The 18280-nt window shown below is 40.8% G+C and overlaps 1 protein-coding gene across 3 annotated transcripts in view; it reads right to left on the bottom strand.

Annotated features, from left to right (window-relative positions):
• Window positions 1-1073: 1073 nt before the first annotated feature.
• Clcn5 (chloride voltage-gated channel 5) overlaps window positions 1074-18280 on the bottom strand; it is a 29411-nt gene continuing 12204 nt past the window's right edge. The window contains exons 4-12 of one of the 3 annotated variants that reach the window (XM_059250452.1): window positions 14742-14864; window positions 13900-14106; window positions 9902-9982; window positions 9519-9671; window positions 9129-9437; window positions 6567-6753; window positions 4737-5135; window positions 4377-4593; window positions 1074-2688 (exon numbers count right to left, since the gene is read on the bottom strand). In XM_059250452.1, the coding sequence (XP_059106435.1) occupies window positions 2598-2688; window positions 4377-4593; window positions 4737-5135; window positions 6567-6753; window positions 9129-9437; window positions 9519-9671; window positions 9902-9982; window positions 13900-14106; window positions 14742-14864 (1767 nt within the window). In that variant the 3' untranslated portion in view covers window positions 1074-2597. Of the gene's footprint in view, window positions 2689-4376; window positions 4594-4736; window positions 5136-6566; window positions 6754-9128; window positions 9672-9901; window positions 9983-13899; window positions 14107-14741; window positions 14865-18280 lie in introns of all 3 variants that reach the window. The other 2 variants (XM_059250453.1, XM_059250454.1) reach the window with 2 other exon arrangements.

The following is an 18280-nucleotide window of genomic DNA, read 5'->3' as shown; positions in this document are numbered from 1 at the left end:
GAACCACTGTGTGTCCAGGTGCTAGGCTAGCAATCCTGTAGAGTACTCCAGTAAGAACCAGGCAACCATTGAGCTAAACCCTAAGACTGGACATACAATGGACACCATACCCTACAGCTATTTCTAGCATACAAGCTACAAGGATTCCTGAGAAACTGAGGTTAATGAATGATATTTCTAAGGAGTGAGGTATCAAAGGGATAATGTCAATTATCTGGAGGGCCCATCGGTGCTTAGCCTCTGGACAGCATCCATTCGCACAGTGTTATCTGATTTCTTAGATTTAGTCTCTGAAGTAGCACCTTAACACTGGCTCGTCTGTGTACAATGAAGACAACAACTGGAAGGCAAACAAGATCCATGCCACTGCTGCTCTATGAGATCTGACCAAACCTTCCTCCCCTTGCCATCAAATACCAGGCACAGTGACCTGGCCTGTGCTGCCAACTTTAGTGAGGAAGCATCACTAATCAAAAAGGTACTGACTGACCCTGAAGTATACAGACAAGAACTCTGATCTGCACACAATACACTGGGTGGCCAGGCAGGATCTCATCTGATACAAAGAATGCAGTGGCACAGAAGGAACAAGACACCAAGTCACAGAGCCATGATTATGATACCATGTACCCCGAAGCATTCTTTTTTCATTAAAATGCCAGAGCCATATATTTAAAAGGAGAAAACTCTGGTGACTACCTTGATATATATAGTAAAGATAAAAATCAAAATATGCTTTGGCGACTCAGCCCTGGATAATAAAAGAATTTCTGATAAGAACAGGGGGTTAAAAAAAAAGTCCTTGACTCGGGGATCAACAACGTTTAAAATGAGGTACACTGAGTTGCTTGGGAGGGGTGGGTTACACACAGGAATGTGCCAAGTGCCGCTGATTCTGAGCTAGAAGGACAGGACAGTGGGAAGTATTAGGGACAGACTTGTAAGATGAACAAGACTGAACTCTTACCCAACAATGTGGCCTCACTGCCATGGGCAGCTGACATTGAAATGGAGGCATGGCAGCAGCAACGGGGCCACATGGCAAACAAAAAAGTGTCACCTCTAGTCCTAGTGCTGCGAGACTGCTAAGCCTTGGCTTACAATTCAACCAGCCCTAGCAGGGCTCTTTTGTCATTATTAGGAATGATTAACTAAGCGGACTGCTCCATCCTACAGAGGAGTCCGTGCTGAGAAGAAAGGCAAACAGAATGGAGGGAGAGGAATTGCCCATGGATAAAATGATAGAAATGAGTGTGGCTGGAATGCTGGTGGCCGCTCTTGAATTCCACCAGGTGTTTCTGGAACGTGATTTTGTTTAAACTGCCACAGCTGTGGTAGGAAATGGAGACAGGCACCTTTTTAACTGGGTACAAGCACCTTTGGTGTCATCAGGCCTCATCCATACACCTAGGTTTTAGGATAGCTCTGCATTTCAGTTGGATCTAAGGATGGTACCTCAAGGCAGCTGCAGTCGTCTATCCTGTTCCAGTTCCTTCGAGACATGTAGAAGTATCGCAAGCCTCCTTCATGCTCACAGGAACAGCGGCTTGTTCTGTATACTCCACACTGGGAGGAGCACAGGTGTCCAGTTATTTTAGTACTGGTGGTCTTTTTAAAGGGATCCTCCCTGCTTTCCCAGTATTCAGCCTAGGCTCGGTTCCATATACTGTTCTTACTTATTCCAGAAGCCTAAAGCACCATCATCCATGGAGGTGGCATCTGGGTAAGAGATTTGGTTAGGACTTCACAAAAATGTGAAATTCCTAGTCACCGACTTTGCTCAGAACTTTATCATCATTTCAAGAAAACCAGAAGAAAGAATTCCTAGCTACTAACAAATTGCTAACAAAGTCCTGTCTACTAGCTAGCATTGCCATTGGAGAATTAGCCTTTCTGCAGCCAAGGAGAAAGCTCTGTAACTTAATTTTGTGCACTTCAAAAGACCAGGACAAGCAGGCTCTAAAGGTCAAGCCCTCTACTTCACTTGGAGGAGATTAACCAGAGCAGCACTGTCTTCTAATGAAAAGGTAAACGTAACAAACTAATAACGCTAAATACTGTAACAGGAATAAGAATTTAACTGAATCTTCACAGTCTAAAAAATGCCATTGCTATTTCCTTCTGGCTTTCCTTTCTGTAGCTTGAAAGGCAAAGCCCCTTAGTTCACACTTCATCTTCCACCAATGACAGTTAGAGTCCTCCCCACATATAACTCATTCATGAGTTTCCTGCAGGCTATATGTCAGAATAGTTGGAATTTTTCTTGCATAGTTTTCAGTGATTGCATATTGGCTAACAATTATTTTTAAATTAAAAAAAAAAATTTTAAAGAAGAAACATAATTAAACCATAGCAATCTCATTTCTCTTTCGTGAACCCTTCCTAATGCAGTATCACATAAGCCTAACTGTACTTTCTCCTAGAGAGATTCATTTCCAGAAATTACGTAGTGCAACTGGTTAACTTGTAGGAAACAGACAACACACTAATATGACTTCACCATCCAAATATGGGAAATGTGTTTTGGGTACCCAGTTAACAAAATATATCCATGGTCCGCAATGTCCTTGTTTCATATCCCACACAACCCCATGATTCTAGTTGAAGAGAATGGAATCAGGATCTTGGTTTGCCATCTGTGCTATGTGCTTTAACACATCCTTTTTGGTAATGATGCCAAGTAAGCGCCTGAAAGACAAAAACATAAAACAAAACCCAAATAAGCGTACAGTGAAAAAACAGTGTTCGTAACTAAAAGTGATGCTTGTTCTCCTCAATCCTTCTCAACTTTGTCTTTCATCACTATCTGTGCTTAGAGAATGATGAGCTAACAGTAAGATGTATATATACTCCAGACAAATGGAGCAATGCATGCGTCCCTGAAAACACTGACACTTCTACATCAGGTCTCAGGTCCCACATTTTCTCCTGATTTAAATGTTACTCTCCAAATCTATGAATCTTATCTACTTCCTGCAGCCCAGTTCAAATGCTGCCCCACCCCCAAACATCCCTGGTCCTGTGAAGCAGCTGAGACTCTGCCCTGCTCCCAGCAATGGCATGCTCTGTGCAGGCTCTTCCACAGTCATTATTATTATTATTATTATTATTATTATTATTATTATTATTTGCTGTTGCCCTATGATCACTTGTGTGTTCCTGATGTCCGATAACTATGCACACTACTCAAGGACAGAGAAAGGTTTGTTCACTTTCATGTCTCCCAGAATCTCATGGAGAATCTTCTTACATGAGTTAGGGTTTCAGTAAGCGCTGAACAGACACCTACCTACTAGAGAAAGTCCATTTACTGACTTAGCTCTTGTAAGTTATTTATTATGCCACTTCCAAATTTTAGAAGCAGGAGGAGTTCTTATAGAGTTGTTAGGTTAAGATAAAGTGTTAAAAACAAGAAAACCCTCCAACCCTCTCCTTAGCCTGCACTCTTTCCCAATAACAACAGCAGGGCTTCTTTACTGGACAAGATGTATTCCAGGAAGAAGAGAGAGAGCCTTGGGCTTGGAAGTTCAAAGACTTGTGATTTATAGCCTACCCTACCATCTATCTGACCAGGGGACCTTTCTGTAGACAGACCTCACTGAAACTTGGAAATGTGTTCTTTGTCTTCAAAGACTAACAAGGGGTTATAAGTGTCAAGTACAATAGTCTTCCTTTCCTTTGGAGACAGTCTCTCATGTAGACCAGGGGGACCTAAACTCGCTACATAGCTGAGGCTGGCCTTGAACTGCTTCTCCTGCTTCTACTACCCAAGTGCTGGGATTACTAATAAGTGCCACCACCCCGGTCAGCAGTCCCCTGTAACCATGGCTTTGGTTACTCAAGGGCAATCATAGTCTAAAACAATGTAGTAAGGTATTTTAAAAGGAGGGGACACTCGGCATTCACAAAACATTTATGGCAGTGTATTATAATTGTTCTAATTCATATTTATTATTTTTGCTCTCTGACTGCATCTGACTTATAAATTAAGCTTCCTTATAGGTTTGGGATATATACAGTAACAAACACAGTATATATGAAGGTCACTACTAGCCACAGATTCAGGCTTCTGGTGGTGATCTGAGAAGGTATGTCCCAAGGGCTGGAGGCACCACTGTACATCTCTGATACCATTCCAATCTCAGTGATGCCTGTGCACAATAGCACAGTTCCTTTCTTGGTAGAGGAGAAACTGAGTTACTGATAATGTTCAACTAATAGTTTGCATCTATCAAACAAGGCCCTTTCATCACATCTACCTTCTTCTTGGAGCTTCAAAAAGGCCTAAAAGTGTTTATTTAAATTCGGGTTCTCCCTCTTATCTCTCTATTCAGTTTCTCCCACAATCCAAACTGCCTTTTTTCAAGGGTGCTCACCCATTGTGTGTAACCAGGCACTGGCGCAGTCCCAGCTTGCGAAAGATATCCACTACGATCTCCATTGGCGTAAGGTCTGTCACAGTGAAGGGGCTGAGATCCAGGATGTTCCGAAGCTTCAGGGTAGGTGGAGTGTATGGTGGCATTGGAGGTGAGTGCTCAGTGAAATAAATGATGGAAGTGCTCACAACCCCATCCTGCTTCTTCCGAGCATTTTCTATGTGAAGAGAAGGAAATGAAAAGTTGAAAGCTGAAGTGCTAGCTCTACATCCTGTCCCTTAACCAGGCCCCTCTTCCCTTTGTCTCCCCGATTTCATGCACACCTAGAAAGTGCCTTTATTCCTTTTCTGAAATCCTTACCAATTGAAATAATGAGATCTCTTCGAAGAACAAAGCCCACGAGTCTTTGTGACTCTCGGGAGACTACCACTGGAAAGCCACTGTAAGTGGTTTCACTGATTATGGTCTCTACATCTTCCACAGTCATACTGTCCTGAGTAAGGACAGTCAGCAAAGGGTCATTTCTCCGGGGCTTCATCACATCCATTGCCAGAGTCTTATGAGCGAATTCTTCTTTGGCTTCAAGAAAGGGGTATCCATTGAGACGAATGTGGGCATCATAAATGCCCTCTCGCCCAAGAGCATCTGCCACCCACTTGCTTGTCATGGCTGCAGCCATCAGAGGCACAATATATTCCAGGCCACCAGTCAGTTCAAACATTATGACAACAAGAGAAACGGTCATCCGAGTTACCCCACCTGCAAAGAAAACAGACATAGGAAACAAAGCACAGGAGTCATTACAATTGCGTGACTGCTCTGGGTCTCACTGGAAAAGCACTAGAAATAATGCTACAACACGGTCTCCCCAACAACTGTGCAGATTCCAGATTGCATTACAGTGAAGCTGTACGGCAGACAAAGCTTTGAGTACTCAAAATAACAAAGTAGAGACAGCCTTCTAGTTTTTAAAAACTCATCTTTTTCCTAATTGCAAATGCAATACATGCTCATCATAGAAAATTTAGCTGTCTATAAGCAGAATAAAATTTTCGTTTTTTTCAACTCAAAACTGCATATTTTTATATACAAGCAGAGTAAAATTTTCAAGTTTTTCTGATACAAAAACATGTATTTTTACATGTGAGCCCATATTATATTTAGTTCCTTATCGTACTTTTCTCCCATTATTTGTTTGGAATATTCAACATTATTACCAATTTAAAATTATATTAACAAAAAAATGTAAAGGGTTGGGATATAGCTCGATGGCTACGTGTGGCCAAGTCTGATGAACTAAGTTTGACCGCCTAGAACCCACGTAGTGGAAGGAGAGACGTGAATCTGGCAAGTTGTCCTCTGACCTTCACACCCACGCCGTGGCACAGGCTTCCCCTCTCCCACCACAAAACGAATGTAAGAAAAAAGATTGAAATATCCCATTGAAAGATGCTAAACATAACCGAGGGGCCTTGTAGTCCAGGCCTGTAATTCTGTTACTCAGGTGGTGGAGGCAAGAGGATCGCAAGTGCGGGAAGAACTTAGTGAGAGTCTGTCTTGAAATAAAAAGGGAAAGGAGCCTCGAAATACAGCTCAGTGGTGTTTATATCGCACTGGAATATAGCTCAGAGCTGGCCTAGCAAGTAGCACACCTTGGGTTCAATCCCTAGCATCCTACACTTGCACACACACACAAATATGTTAAACATAACAGCATCATGTTTAAGGGCTGTATAACGTAATATATGGCTAGAGCACAATTTATTTCACAAGTTCCTTAATGTTTACATTTAGGTGGCTTTTCATTGGCGGGGGCAGAGGTTGGGCTGGTCTTCAGACAAGGTCTTACTATGTAGGTTAGGCAGGCCCAGAACTTGAGATCCTCTCTGCTTAGCCTCCCATGGGCTGATTACAGGCATGTGCCACCACACCTGCCTGATTTTTGTTCTTATAAATAATACTGTGATACACATTCTTATGCAGCTTGCTATGTCCAGATTTCTGATGACTTCCCTATGTGAGAAATTAGAATTATCTTTCTTAAAATGTTTGAGAAATAGTAAACTCAACAAGAAATGCATAATCATGAAAAAAACCCACATTGCAGTCTATTACATTTCTTATTACTCTTCATTTGTATGCCACTGGCAGGGTGACTTCTTTGAAGCCAATGCAAACACTGTTACTCACCTAAACAGGCCGCAGCCCCAACCATAGCGTAAAGGCCAGGTGTGATGCAATCAGCTCCCTGACTACACCAGCTGTTGAAGATGCCCCAGTCATGGTGGTAGTAAGCCAGCTGCTCCATCCCTACTCCTAAAAGACGGCCTGCTATAGCGCCGACAGCCATGCTGGGGATAAAGAGACCAGAAGGAATCTGCAAAGAGAAAGCAAGAGGTACTCAGTGAGAGATGCTGTGCTTCTTGGCATATGGAAGGGCTAGAGGACTGACCCTCTGCGAAGCAAACAGGCCAACGACAATTTAACTATGCACTATGCTACCAAGTGGCTGCAGAGATTTGTGTAACACTACAGGGACTAGAGGTTCTCTGAGACGTGCAGGCAAGGATGACGTCGAAGAAGCTTACCCTGATTCGGGGGTCCATCAGGCAAGAGCCTGAACTCTCCAGACCAACACAAAACTGGAGGCAGAAATTAGGCCTTTCCCAAAGAAAAAGGAAAATAGATGGAATTTCTTATATATGCAGACATTTCCCCCAATTCTGAATTTTTATCAGTAACAATCTACCCTTTGTTGACTATTGTGTTTTATGCTGGATGGTCTACATGTAAGATTTTTATAGATGCTCAATAATAACCCCAGGGATTAGACATTATTATTCCCAAATGATAGACCCCAAGGTTCAGAGAGGTTAAGTCATTTACCCAAGGTCAAGAGTTAGTGAATATTAGTGTCGGGATTTAAATAAAATGCTCCTAATGACACTTATATATTGTGTCCTAATCCATCACCCAAATCAAAAAGATGGCATAGGAAGTTTCCATCTACCTTATAACAATACAACAGATGATTAAACATAAATTTTAAATGAGATAGTGGTGATAGCTGCATGCTTAACCAAACAAAGGGAACATTCATCTATCTTCCTGTTTTGTTTCTTGTCTTGTATGAACTATCACTATTAAAGGAAGGAAATGATAGCAAACATAATCAGAACAGCTTATGGTTCAATAGTATTTGATATTGGAATGCAACTGAAGTTGGTGTTCTGTGGCTACAGATTCCCTTTAAATAAAACAATGAAATGACAATGTTGAAATTAACCCAAGAAGCACCCAGAAACTTTTCAGGCTCTCCATCCTATCCCTGGTTCAATGCCTTTCCATGGAGAAGAGAGGGAGCAATTTGGTAGTAGGGTATGGAAGAGAAGAAACAAAAGAGAAGAAAAACCTAGGATGGAGGAGACAAATGCTTTGACCAATTTTCTGTTTTTGTTGCTTCTAAAACTTGAGGATTGTAACTGATATTAAAGGTAAAGAATGGCACACCCTAAGATCTGCTTTTAAAGTTGGGCACAATGATTGTACATATTTATTGAGTACAGTGTGATATTTGGATATATGTATACAACATGTAATGATCAAATCAGGATAACCACAATATCTATCATTTAAGCATTTATGTCTTTGTCTTAGGAGCATTCAAAGTCCTCTTTTGAAACACACAATAAATGATCAGTACTGTTACTTTACTTTGTTATAGAGCACTAGGCTTACTCCTTGGATAATTCTACTCTCTTGAGTGTACGACATCAATCTCTGTAGCTTCTTTAACAACCTCTGTAAAAATGTGCTTGGATTATTTTTTACATTTATTGTGGTGTGTGAGTGTGTCTGTGAGTGTGAGTGTGTGTGTGTGTGTGTGTGTGTGTGTGTGTGAACTTTCAGGAGTTGGTTCTTGCTTTTGACCATGTAGGTTCTAGGAAATGAACTCAAGTCTACAGCCTTGGTGGCAAGCACTGTTATCAACAGAGCCATCTTACTGGTCTGTGTTATCTATTTTTTGATAGCTGAAATATTTTAATCTTAACCTCTGAAGCAGATGAATTCTACTTGTTACCAAGTAAGCAAGGATACTGATGGTGAAAATGTCATTTAGGTGTGTGTTGAGTTGGACTCCATGAAGTTGCTAAACACTGAAATGTGTTTAAGATGGTGGAACATTGGTAAGCTCATAGAGTTCAGGCTAAAACCATGCTTCTCTAATGAAGTCTAACATGTACCCTATAAAGCAGTGGTTCTTAACCTTCCTAACCGTATGACCCTTTAATACAGTTCCTCATGTTGTGGTGACCCCAACCATACAATTATTTTCGTTGCTGTATCATAACTGTAATTTTGCTACAGTTCTCAATTATAATGTAAATATCTGATACGTAACTCCCATGGGGTTCTGACCCACAGGTTGAGAACCACTGCTATAAAGATTAACAGTGCATTAGTCAGACATTGTACTCTGATAGAAAATGTTCTAGTATAAATATCTCACTATCCTTTTTGTGGGGAAAATGTTTTTACACAGAAAAAGAAAATGTTTCTATTCAAAACTCATTAGTGAGGTTTGCATTTGACTAAGCATAGTCATGAAAACACTGAGAGGCAAAGAGGCTTCTGGGAAAGCTGATAGCACATGAACTATCTATCAAAGACTGTAGAATACTTTGGCTTTGCCCTCCAAAGCCCACATCCACACAGAACATTCACACAGACTTCACCAGAAGAACTCCTCACCTTCATGCCAAAGGTGAATATAGTGATGACTATTTTCAGTATGAGGGTCAAAGCCAGCTGCCACATAGCACTGTAGACGCCTTGGCCAGCAGGTCTGTCGGGCAGCTCACCGCCTTTGCTTGTGTTGAAATGGTTCTCATAATCACAGAGCTTGGAGGAGTCCAGAAGGCCACAGTCATTGAATAGCTCAGAAATGAGCTCACTTGTGCTCATCCGGGTGTATTCATTAGGGAAAGCCAAGATGGCAGTGATGGCTGTCACAATGAGTACCTCGACGACAGGATACTTGCCCAATTGTGTGGTTTTACGCTTCCGACACCAGGCAATGTTTGTACGGATAAACAGAGCTCCCCAAAGGCCACCGAATATGCCCAGCACAATGAATGGCACAAGCTCAAAAAGATGCCATGGGGTGTGAAACTCCACATAAAATAGAACTAAGCGGCTGTTTCCAAATGGATTGATGGACCGGAGTGTAAAAGCTGCCACTAGGGCAGCAAAGAATGAACGCCAGAGTGTTTTCAGGGGAAAATAGTAGCTGACCTACAAGGTAGAAGGGAAGAAAGCAAACTTAGTCAGGATGCAAAAACTGTTTCAGATGAAATGCTGGGGCTGCTGACGTTATAGTCAAGGACGAAAACTTTCCAGAAATTTCTGGTTACATGCCAAAGGACCAAGTTGAGCAGAACACTCAGAGACCGCAATATACATAGATACTGGTTAAGATTTCTAATACAAAAACATATACATGCTTTACAGACAGAAGTCATTACCTCTTCCAGGCTGAATAATACTCCACCAATAGGTGCCCCAAAGGCTACAGAAACACCAGCAGCTGCTGCAGCTGATAAGACCTACAATCCAAAATGCAAAATCAGCAGTTGAATAATATGGCTCTCTTACATTCAATCACATTTTTAAAGGAATGTTCATAGCCACTAAGAATTTTTAAAAAATAATAACTTTACACAGCTGACCACTTTCATACAAGCAACATTTAACAGATTCTGCAGATTATATTTAAATATTTGTGTATTTATAACAACAATAATCAAAGAAAAATATACCATCAATTTGAGGAGTGAGTAGGTCATATGGGAGAAGTTGGAGGAAGGAAAGGGAAGGGGAGAAGTGATGTAATTACATTATAATTAAAATCCTAAAAAGAGGGAAAAACAAATTTTACATGTTCTATATCATAAAAAGTGAGGTTCAATTTCTATTTACTTGGAGAGCAAATACTGTATGCTAGATGTTGAATACATATATGGTTCATATGCTTGAACAAAAAAGGCCTTTACTTTGTGATTGAGGCATGTGCTTAATTCTAAATCGGGCCCCGACTGTCAGCCCTCCTGGTGCAGCAACTGAACTTGAGTTTGGAAACCCAGATAATGTACTTTGCAGTGTGGTGTTTCACCTGCATACTTGTTTGTTTCTTTTATTTTTTGAAATTATAATTACATCATTTCCTCCTTCTATTTCCTTTCTCCAAACCCTCCCATATACTCTTCCTTGCTCTCCTTCAAAATTATGGCCTCTTTTTTCACTAATTCTTATAACACGCATATATGATATACATATACATTCCTAAGCATAACCTGCTCAGTCTGTATAATGTTACTTGTATGTATGTTCTCAGAGCTGCCTATTTGATATTGAATAAATAATTGGTGTGCTCTTCCCTAGGAAAGCCTATTTCTCCCACTCTCGGCATTCCTGATTTGCATGTCGTTCTTTGTGTAGGGTTGAGGCCTCATGGGCTTTCTCCCTAGCACATGTTAGGAAACATTTTAATGAGACATTATGGAAGGCTCTAATGATATAAAAGTGAAGTTACAGTTTAGAATTGCCTGCACCCTGTAGCCTGTTACAGTCTCAACGGCCTCTAGAAATACAAACAGAGAGACTAGATTTTTAAAGTTCAAGAAGACAGACAGCAAGGAAAGGGAAGAGAATAAAGCATCACCAGGAAAGAGGGGGAAGCGAGTTTGCAGTGGTGTTTGCAGAGGACTGCCTTGTGTGGGAAGTGTAGGCATGTAAACTGTGCAGAAAACACACTTGTGGCAAACAGACTAGAATTCATAGGAACACGTCATTTCCTTGTAGCTGCAGCGAGAGATGATTTAGAGGCATATAGTAAAAAACAAAAAACAAAATTAAACAAAGGGAAGAATTTTGAAGAATGAAATATTTCTTGGCAAAATATGTGGGTAGGTTTCTTCAGGACTGGTAGATTATCTGGGGAAATTAAGGAGGGGAAAGAGAAAAATCTCTGGTGCTAACCTTGAGAGCTTGGGAAAGTCAGAGCTCAAAAGGCTGTCATTTGAGAAGGATGGGGAAGCCAAAATTCAACCCATAAAAGGGGATTTCACTGGGGATGTTTAGAATGAAATCGGAGGGGGGAAACTCGAGTTTTATATTCGAGAATGGAATCTCCACGCCCCTCCCACGCAGCAGCTCTGCTTTACTTCTACCCATCTGCTCACTGTGATAAGACCACTGGTCACAAACATGCTGTGCTGCTACTGAGTACAAGAAGATAAGTTTTACAAGGCCCTGGGGCTAAGCCCCAGCAGACAGAAGAAAGACTGGGCTATCTGTTATAGAAAACAGACTGACATCCAGATGGTCAGAAGAGTCCAAGCAGACAAAAGTCTGGCAAGTTCAGACAAACATTTCAACTGTTATAAGGAATCTAGTTTCAAACTCAACTCCATCCATAGAAAGGCAGCAACAACCAACACTTACTCTAGCTCTTCAAATTATTCCTGTATTTCACACAGCTTCTGTGTCCTTCCACCACATGACAAGCTACTCGCATGCCCCTCTGTCCCTCCTGCTTACTTTCCTCTCCTTTCTGACCGTCCCAGGAACTTTTCCCCACTTAATGGTCATTAATTTTCTCATTTCATGGAAACTTTATTCCACACTTAAAACCTCAGCATTTTCAGTTTCAAGAGTCTCCGCCTAATCTTTTTGCTGTTGTTGTTCTTTTTAGGAGACACCACTAGATTCTAATTCTATAAGAGGTCCCTGGGCCTTGACCTATTCCGTCTGTGACTTTTAGGCCACTCAAGGAAAAGAAAACAAGAACCACTGCTTCCTTAGGTCCTTAATTATAGCAAGATAAAAGTAACCAATGACTTAGGACAATTTTTAAAAATATTCCTCCTCCTCAGTGGATGGGGGGGGGTAGAAGGGAGGTGGGGGAGAGAACAGGAAGAGAGGAGGGAGGGGAAACTGTAGTCAGTATGTAAAATAAATGAAAAAAATTAGTTAAAAAATTTTTAAATAAAAAAATTAAAAAGAAAAAAATATTCTTCCTCCTCAAAATAGTAAACATTAACAACTGGATGAATTTGAGTATGTTCACAGTGTGGTAGTTTGAAAGAAAATGGCCCCCAAAGGGAGTGGCACTATTAGGAGGTGTGGCTTTGTTGGAGTAGGTGTGGCCTTGTTGGAGGAAGTGTGTCACTGTGGGAGCAGGCTTTGAGGGCTCTTTGCTCAAGGTTCCCTCAGTTTGACACTCATTTCACTTCCTGTTACCTGCAAGATGTAGAACTCTCAGCTCCTTCTCCAGCACCACGTCTGCCTGCATGCCTCCATGCTTCCTGCTATGAGGCTAATGAACTGCACCTCTGAAACTAAGCCAGTCCCAATTAAATGTTTTCCTTTATAAGAATTGCTGTGGTCATACTGTCTCTTCACAGCAATAGCAACCCTAACTAAAACGTACAGTGATGCCACACTGGAAATCATTTAGATGAGTTGAAGCAAGAGGCAGGCAGAGAGAGGTCTAACACAGGGAGGAACTAATTCAAGTGTGGCATTTAATAGCAACAAAAGATGGAGAATCTGTTTATATTTACTCTTCCACAGCAAGTCCCTCAAAGTCTAGTATTTTCTATAACTTCTTTTTAAGAAGTAACACATAAAATATAATAAGAATTCAAGTCTTTACTTCTCCTTTCCTACTGCCTTATTCTCCCATCCAACATAAGTCCATGCTTTTTACAGTTTAGGATAAAATTATTTTCAGCTATTTTGGGATTTTGTGTGTTCATTTTCATGCATGCAGACATGCAAGTGTGGGTAGAGATGCATGTATGTGCAAGGGAGACCAGAGGTCAACCTCAAGCGTTGTTCCTCAGGCACTGTCCACTTTGGTTTTTGAGACAGTGTCTCTCTCATTGGCCTGGTACCAGCCAAGCAGACAAGGCTGGCTGGCCAATGAGACCCAAAGATCTGCCTGTCCCTCCCTAGCACTGGGATTATAAGAATGTACCACTTTTTGAAAAATGGGCTCTTGGGGACCAAAGGTTTGCATGGTAAGCCCTAGATATTTTCTTCCTAAGTGCATAGACATACATTTTTTAAAAAACGTACTCAAGTTATCCCACAAACAGCAGTCACAAACTAGCTGCAGTGTTCTGTTGGCAGCAGTCTATGCCAGTGTATTTAGGGTCATCTCACTCTTTTAAATGGTTGTACAGTTTTCTATTATACAGCAGAATATGTTTTTTTTTAAATCAAGCCCCTATTTGATGGACATTTTGCTAATTTTACTTTTTACAATAACTTTTTACAATTTAAGTTTTACAATACTTATGTCTGTATTGGCTATCCCTAGAGACCTGTGCATATACCCATGCTAGGATGGCTGTAAGACAGACTCCTGGAACTGAACTTGCTGAACCAAAAGCTACTTGAATTCACAGTAGTTCTGCTCACGAGTGAAAACAAACAAGTAAGGCCACGTAACAATTACCTCTCTGCGCTTGGCTTCATTCTTCCTGTATTTGTTGAAGCAATGGCACAGGATGTTCCCACAGCAGCAGGCCACGTGCACTAGAGGGCCCTCTTTGCCCAGGCTCAAGCCAGATGACACTGCCAGCACCAGAGTGATAGTTTTGATGACCAGGGTCCACTTACCCAAATAACCCCTAATAATGAAACCACTCAGGATAGTTTTTATCTGCAGGCCAAACACAGAGAGATCGAATACAGATTAAGTAAATAAACAAAGCCAAACAGCTAAAATCTATACCCCCTTACAAGAACTATATAACTCCTCAACAAGTCACACACACACACACACACACACACTTGTCTCAAGAGAGATCTCAATATAGGAGATACCTAGGAAAGCCAGACGTAGTCTGCCAACTTCCATGGACTTTAGGGGAGTAAAGGGCCCTGTGGCAGCTAAAAAGAGTCTATTGTAAGGATGAGTGTTTGTGGATGGAGAAGCAGGAACAGCTGAGGAGGAACAGGTATTTCTTCTGGTAATAAAATGTTCTGAGAATAAGGTCAATGTTCAAGAAAGAGCTTGAAAGAATAGGTACAGCCTGGAGTACCTGCCAAAGAACATCGTGACTATTACCTGTAGCTGCTCGAGTAAAACAATCTAAGCCCCAAAGAGGTAGGAACGGGCCGCCATCTCCCCACTTCTAGCCCAAATCCTGTGACCCACGCTGAAAGGAGACTTAAAGGAAAATCTAGATGGAGTTTAGAGATTCTCTGCCTCTGACCCTGATTGATAGTCACCAAGCTGTAGTACATGCAGGAATACAGAAAATTTGGGCAAAAATTGGTTCATACTGTACTTACCTCAGGGATTCCAGAGCCACAGGCATAAGGTGCAAATGCTTTGACAAGAGACACGGCAAGGAAAGCAAACAGGAGAGCCCAGAGGACGTACATGAAATAATTGACTATGTAGGCAAAGGCTCCCTGGAACAGAACAAAAGGACAGACGCTGTTTGAGTGTAGACAGCCGGGTGGGGAATGGAGCTCTTTTCAGTGACATTGTGCTAGGAGAGTAGATTGGGAAGAAAAAGGACAACAGTAAATTGCTTAATTATCTCTTTGCAGGCCATTCATGAGAGAAACTACTGAAACACCATTAGGCACCCTTGGTACTGAAAATCACATGCCTTGCTGCAATCAGAGGAAACTCTCAAAGGATTCTAAGAGTCGATATGCTGGAAAGGAAAACTGAAAAACATAGTGAGAGAATATCTCACTATGTAGCTATGGTTGGCCTAGAACTTGCTATGTAAACCAGGCTGGCCTCAAGCTCGCAGAGATCCAGCTGCCAGAGGCATAGACCAGGAGGCCAAATTCTTAGCTTTTTTTTTTTTTTTTTTGGGAGGGGGGGTTTCAAGACAGGGTTTCTCTGTGTAGCTTTACGCTCATTTAGCTTTTGATGCAGGCTCTTGATATACAAGCCTGTCTGGACTCTAACTTGCAGCAATCCTCATGCCTCTGCCTCCCAAGTACTGGGATTGCACGCTGAAAGCATACCTGGTTACAATTTACCTTTTGTTACTGTTTTTTGTCAGTTTTGCCGTCAAATACATGTGATTCTATGTCAAGTTTTTAACAAGAGTTACAATGGCCTTCCCAGTTTCTGGGTTGGGTGAACCTTGACTACATATGTGAAGTAATGACAAGCTTCAACATTCCTATCCCTTACCTAACTTGGTGTTAAATTCTCACAGATTATGGTAACTAAAATTCCTAAGCATTGTTTAATTTCTTTATAATTGCTTACTGTGTATGTTTAGGGCAAGTAGCATATTTGGGGGGAGGTTCATTTTGTTTCAGTTTTTTATTCTGGAGATTTAATCCTGGGTCTCATGCATGCTAAAACACGTGCTCTACCACTGAGCTATACTCCAAGCCTTGATGTTTTTTATTTATTTGAGTTGTTATTGTTGCTTTGAGACATCTTATGTAGCCCATGTTAGTCTTGAACACATTAGGTAGTAGAGGGCACCTAATGGACTGTTAATTCTCCAGCCTCCACTTCCCAAGTGCTAGAATTCTAGGTATGAGCTAACATGTCCAGCTCTAGTCTTCATGTTTTATTTTATTTTTAAAAAGTGTGTGTGTGTGTGTGTGTGTGTGTGTGTGTGTGTGTGTGTGTGTGAGCATGTTAGTGGCCATTGAGGCCAGAAGGTGGCATTAGATTCCCTGGTGCTAGAGTTACAGACAGTTGTGAGCTACTGGCTGTGGGTGATGAGAATCAAACTTTAGTCCTCTAGAAGAGCACCAAGCACTCTTAACAACTGAGCCATCTCTTGAGCCCCAGGCCTTGATGTTTTTATAAATATATATATATATATATATATATATATATATATATATATATATATATATATATATATATGTATATATATATATAATATCATAGAGATTTATAAAACATTCATCCTCCATAATTATGTTTCTTTGTATGAATGGTACATTTTCAGTGTTCAGTATTCTTAACTACAGTTCTCATGTGGTACATTAGATCTCTAAATTTATTCATCCTACGTAATTGCCAATTTATACCTTTGGCTGCCTTCTCCTTTCCTACTCCTCCCTGCCCTAGTAACCATCACTATAGACTGTTAAGCCTTTAACAAATATTCTACATATAATGATTACATCTTAGAGAAAATTGCTACAACAGACACAGAAAAACGTATGTGAGTAGAAACTATCTGACCCTGATAATTCCAGATTCTCCAAAGAATAAAAAAGGGAATAATTATCTTCATACAGACAGAATATACTTTTGATATGTATGTATATAATAATGAACTGTGACATCTAGAAAATTTAGTTCTGAGCACTAAAAATGATTGTTGTGGGATATTAGTTTAAGATATGTTAACATTTGTTTATGCTGTGGAATACTTGTTTAATAATGCAAAGATGTGTTGCATTCTTTTATGTTGCATTTGTTTAACTCCATTAAGCTGTGTTACTTTGCTTCTCTAAACCACCTGATTGGTCTAATAAGGAGCTAAACAGCCAATAGCTAGGCAAGAGAAAGGATAGGCAGCGCTGTCAGGCAGAGAGAATAAAGAGAAGGGAAAATCTAGGCAAGAGAGAAGAAAAGCAAGGAGTGAGAAAAGGAGGAGAGGAGGATGCCAGGGGCCAGCTACTCAGCCACACAGCCAACCATGGAGTAAGAAGGAAAGAAAGATATATAGAATAAAGAAAAGTAAAAAGCCCAGAGACAAAACCTAGTTAAAGAGAAATGGGATAATTTAAGTTAGAAAAGCTGGCCAGAAACAAGCCAAGCTAAGGCCGGGCTTTCATAAGTAAGAATAAGTCTCCATGTATTTATTTGGGAGCTGGGTAGAAGGACCTCAAAAGAGTTAAAAACAAAAAAAAACAAAAAAAAACAAGCCGGGCGGTGGTGGCGCACGCCTTTAATCCCAGCACTCGGGAGGCAGAGCCAGGCGGATCTCTGTGAGTTCAAGGCCAGCCTGGTCTCCAAAGCGAGTTCCAGGAAAGGCACAAAGCTACACAGAGAAACCCTGTCTCGAAAAACCAAAAAAAAAAAAAAAAACAAAAAAACAACCCTACATTTTGGCACCCAACATGGGGCTCAAAAACATGACCCTGAGATTAAGCATCTCATGTTCTACCAACTGAGCTAGCCAGGCCTAGATTTTTCCTCTTATTTATTCTCTCTGCCTGTCAGCCTGCCTGTCCCTCTCTCCTGCCTAGCTATTGGCTGTTCAACTCTTTATTAGAACAATCAAGTGTTTTAAACAGGCAAAGTAACACAGCTTTACAGAGTTAAACAAATGCAACATAAAAGTATGCAGCATATCTTTTCATCATTAAACAAATATTCCACAGCATAAATGAATGTAACACATCTTAAACTAATATTGCACAACAATTCACATTAAAGGGCTGGAAAATAGTGATGCTTTACCAGAAAGGAATACTAAACACCAGGGGTTATACGTCAGATGACACAGATACAAAGCTCAATGGACTTCTGACTTTGCAAAACATAAAACACTATGAGAATTTAAAGGCCTAGGCAAGAAGAATCAGAAGTCTATAGTTTTTAGTTGTGAATTTGATACAATTTTTCCATGATCTTAAGCCCTCAGAAAACAATTATTTCTTTGTCCTTTAAGAGTAGTTTGTGAGCAAGTGGACTCCAGAGGTAGGAAACAAAGAGAAAGGCAGTGAAAGGGAAAGCAACAGAAACTGGCCAGAGGCAGAGATCAAGAGGCCAAACTGTTGGAAAGAGAAGGCTTCTGAAAGCTTCACAGACTATTGCCCCAGGCAATGATTTCATTCATAAAAAGAGCCAGACTAATCTGTTGTGTGAGCAAATCTCAAGCTCT

The sequence above is a fragment of the Peromyscus eremicus genome, chromosome X, assembly GCF_949786415.1.
Source record: "Peromyscus eremicus chromosome X, PerEre_H2_v1, whole genome shotgun sequence".
In the NCBI taxonomy this organism is placed as follows: Eukaryota; Metazoa; Chordata; class Mammalia; order Rodentia; family Cricetidae; genus Peromyscus; species Peromyscus eremicus.
This window is presented reverse-complemented; position numbering and strand designations above follow the sequence as displayed.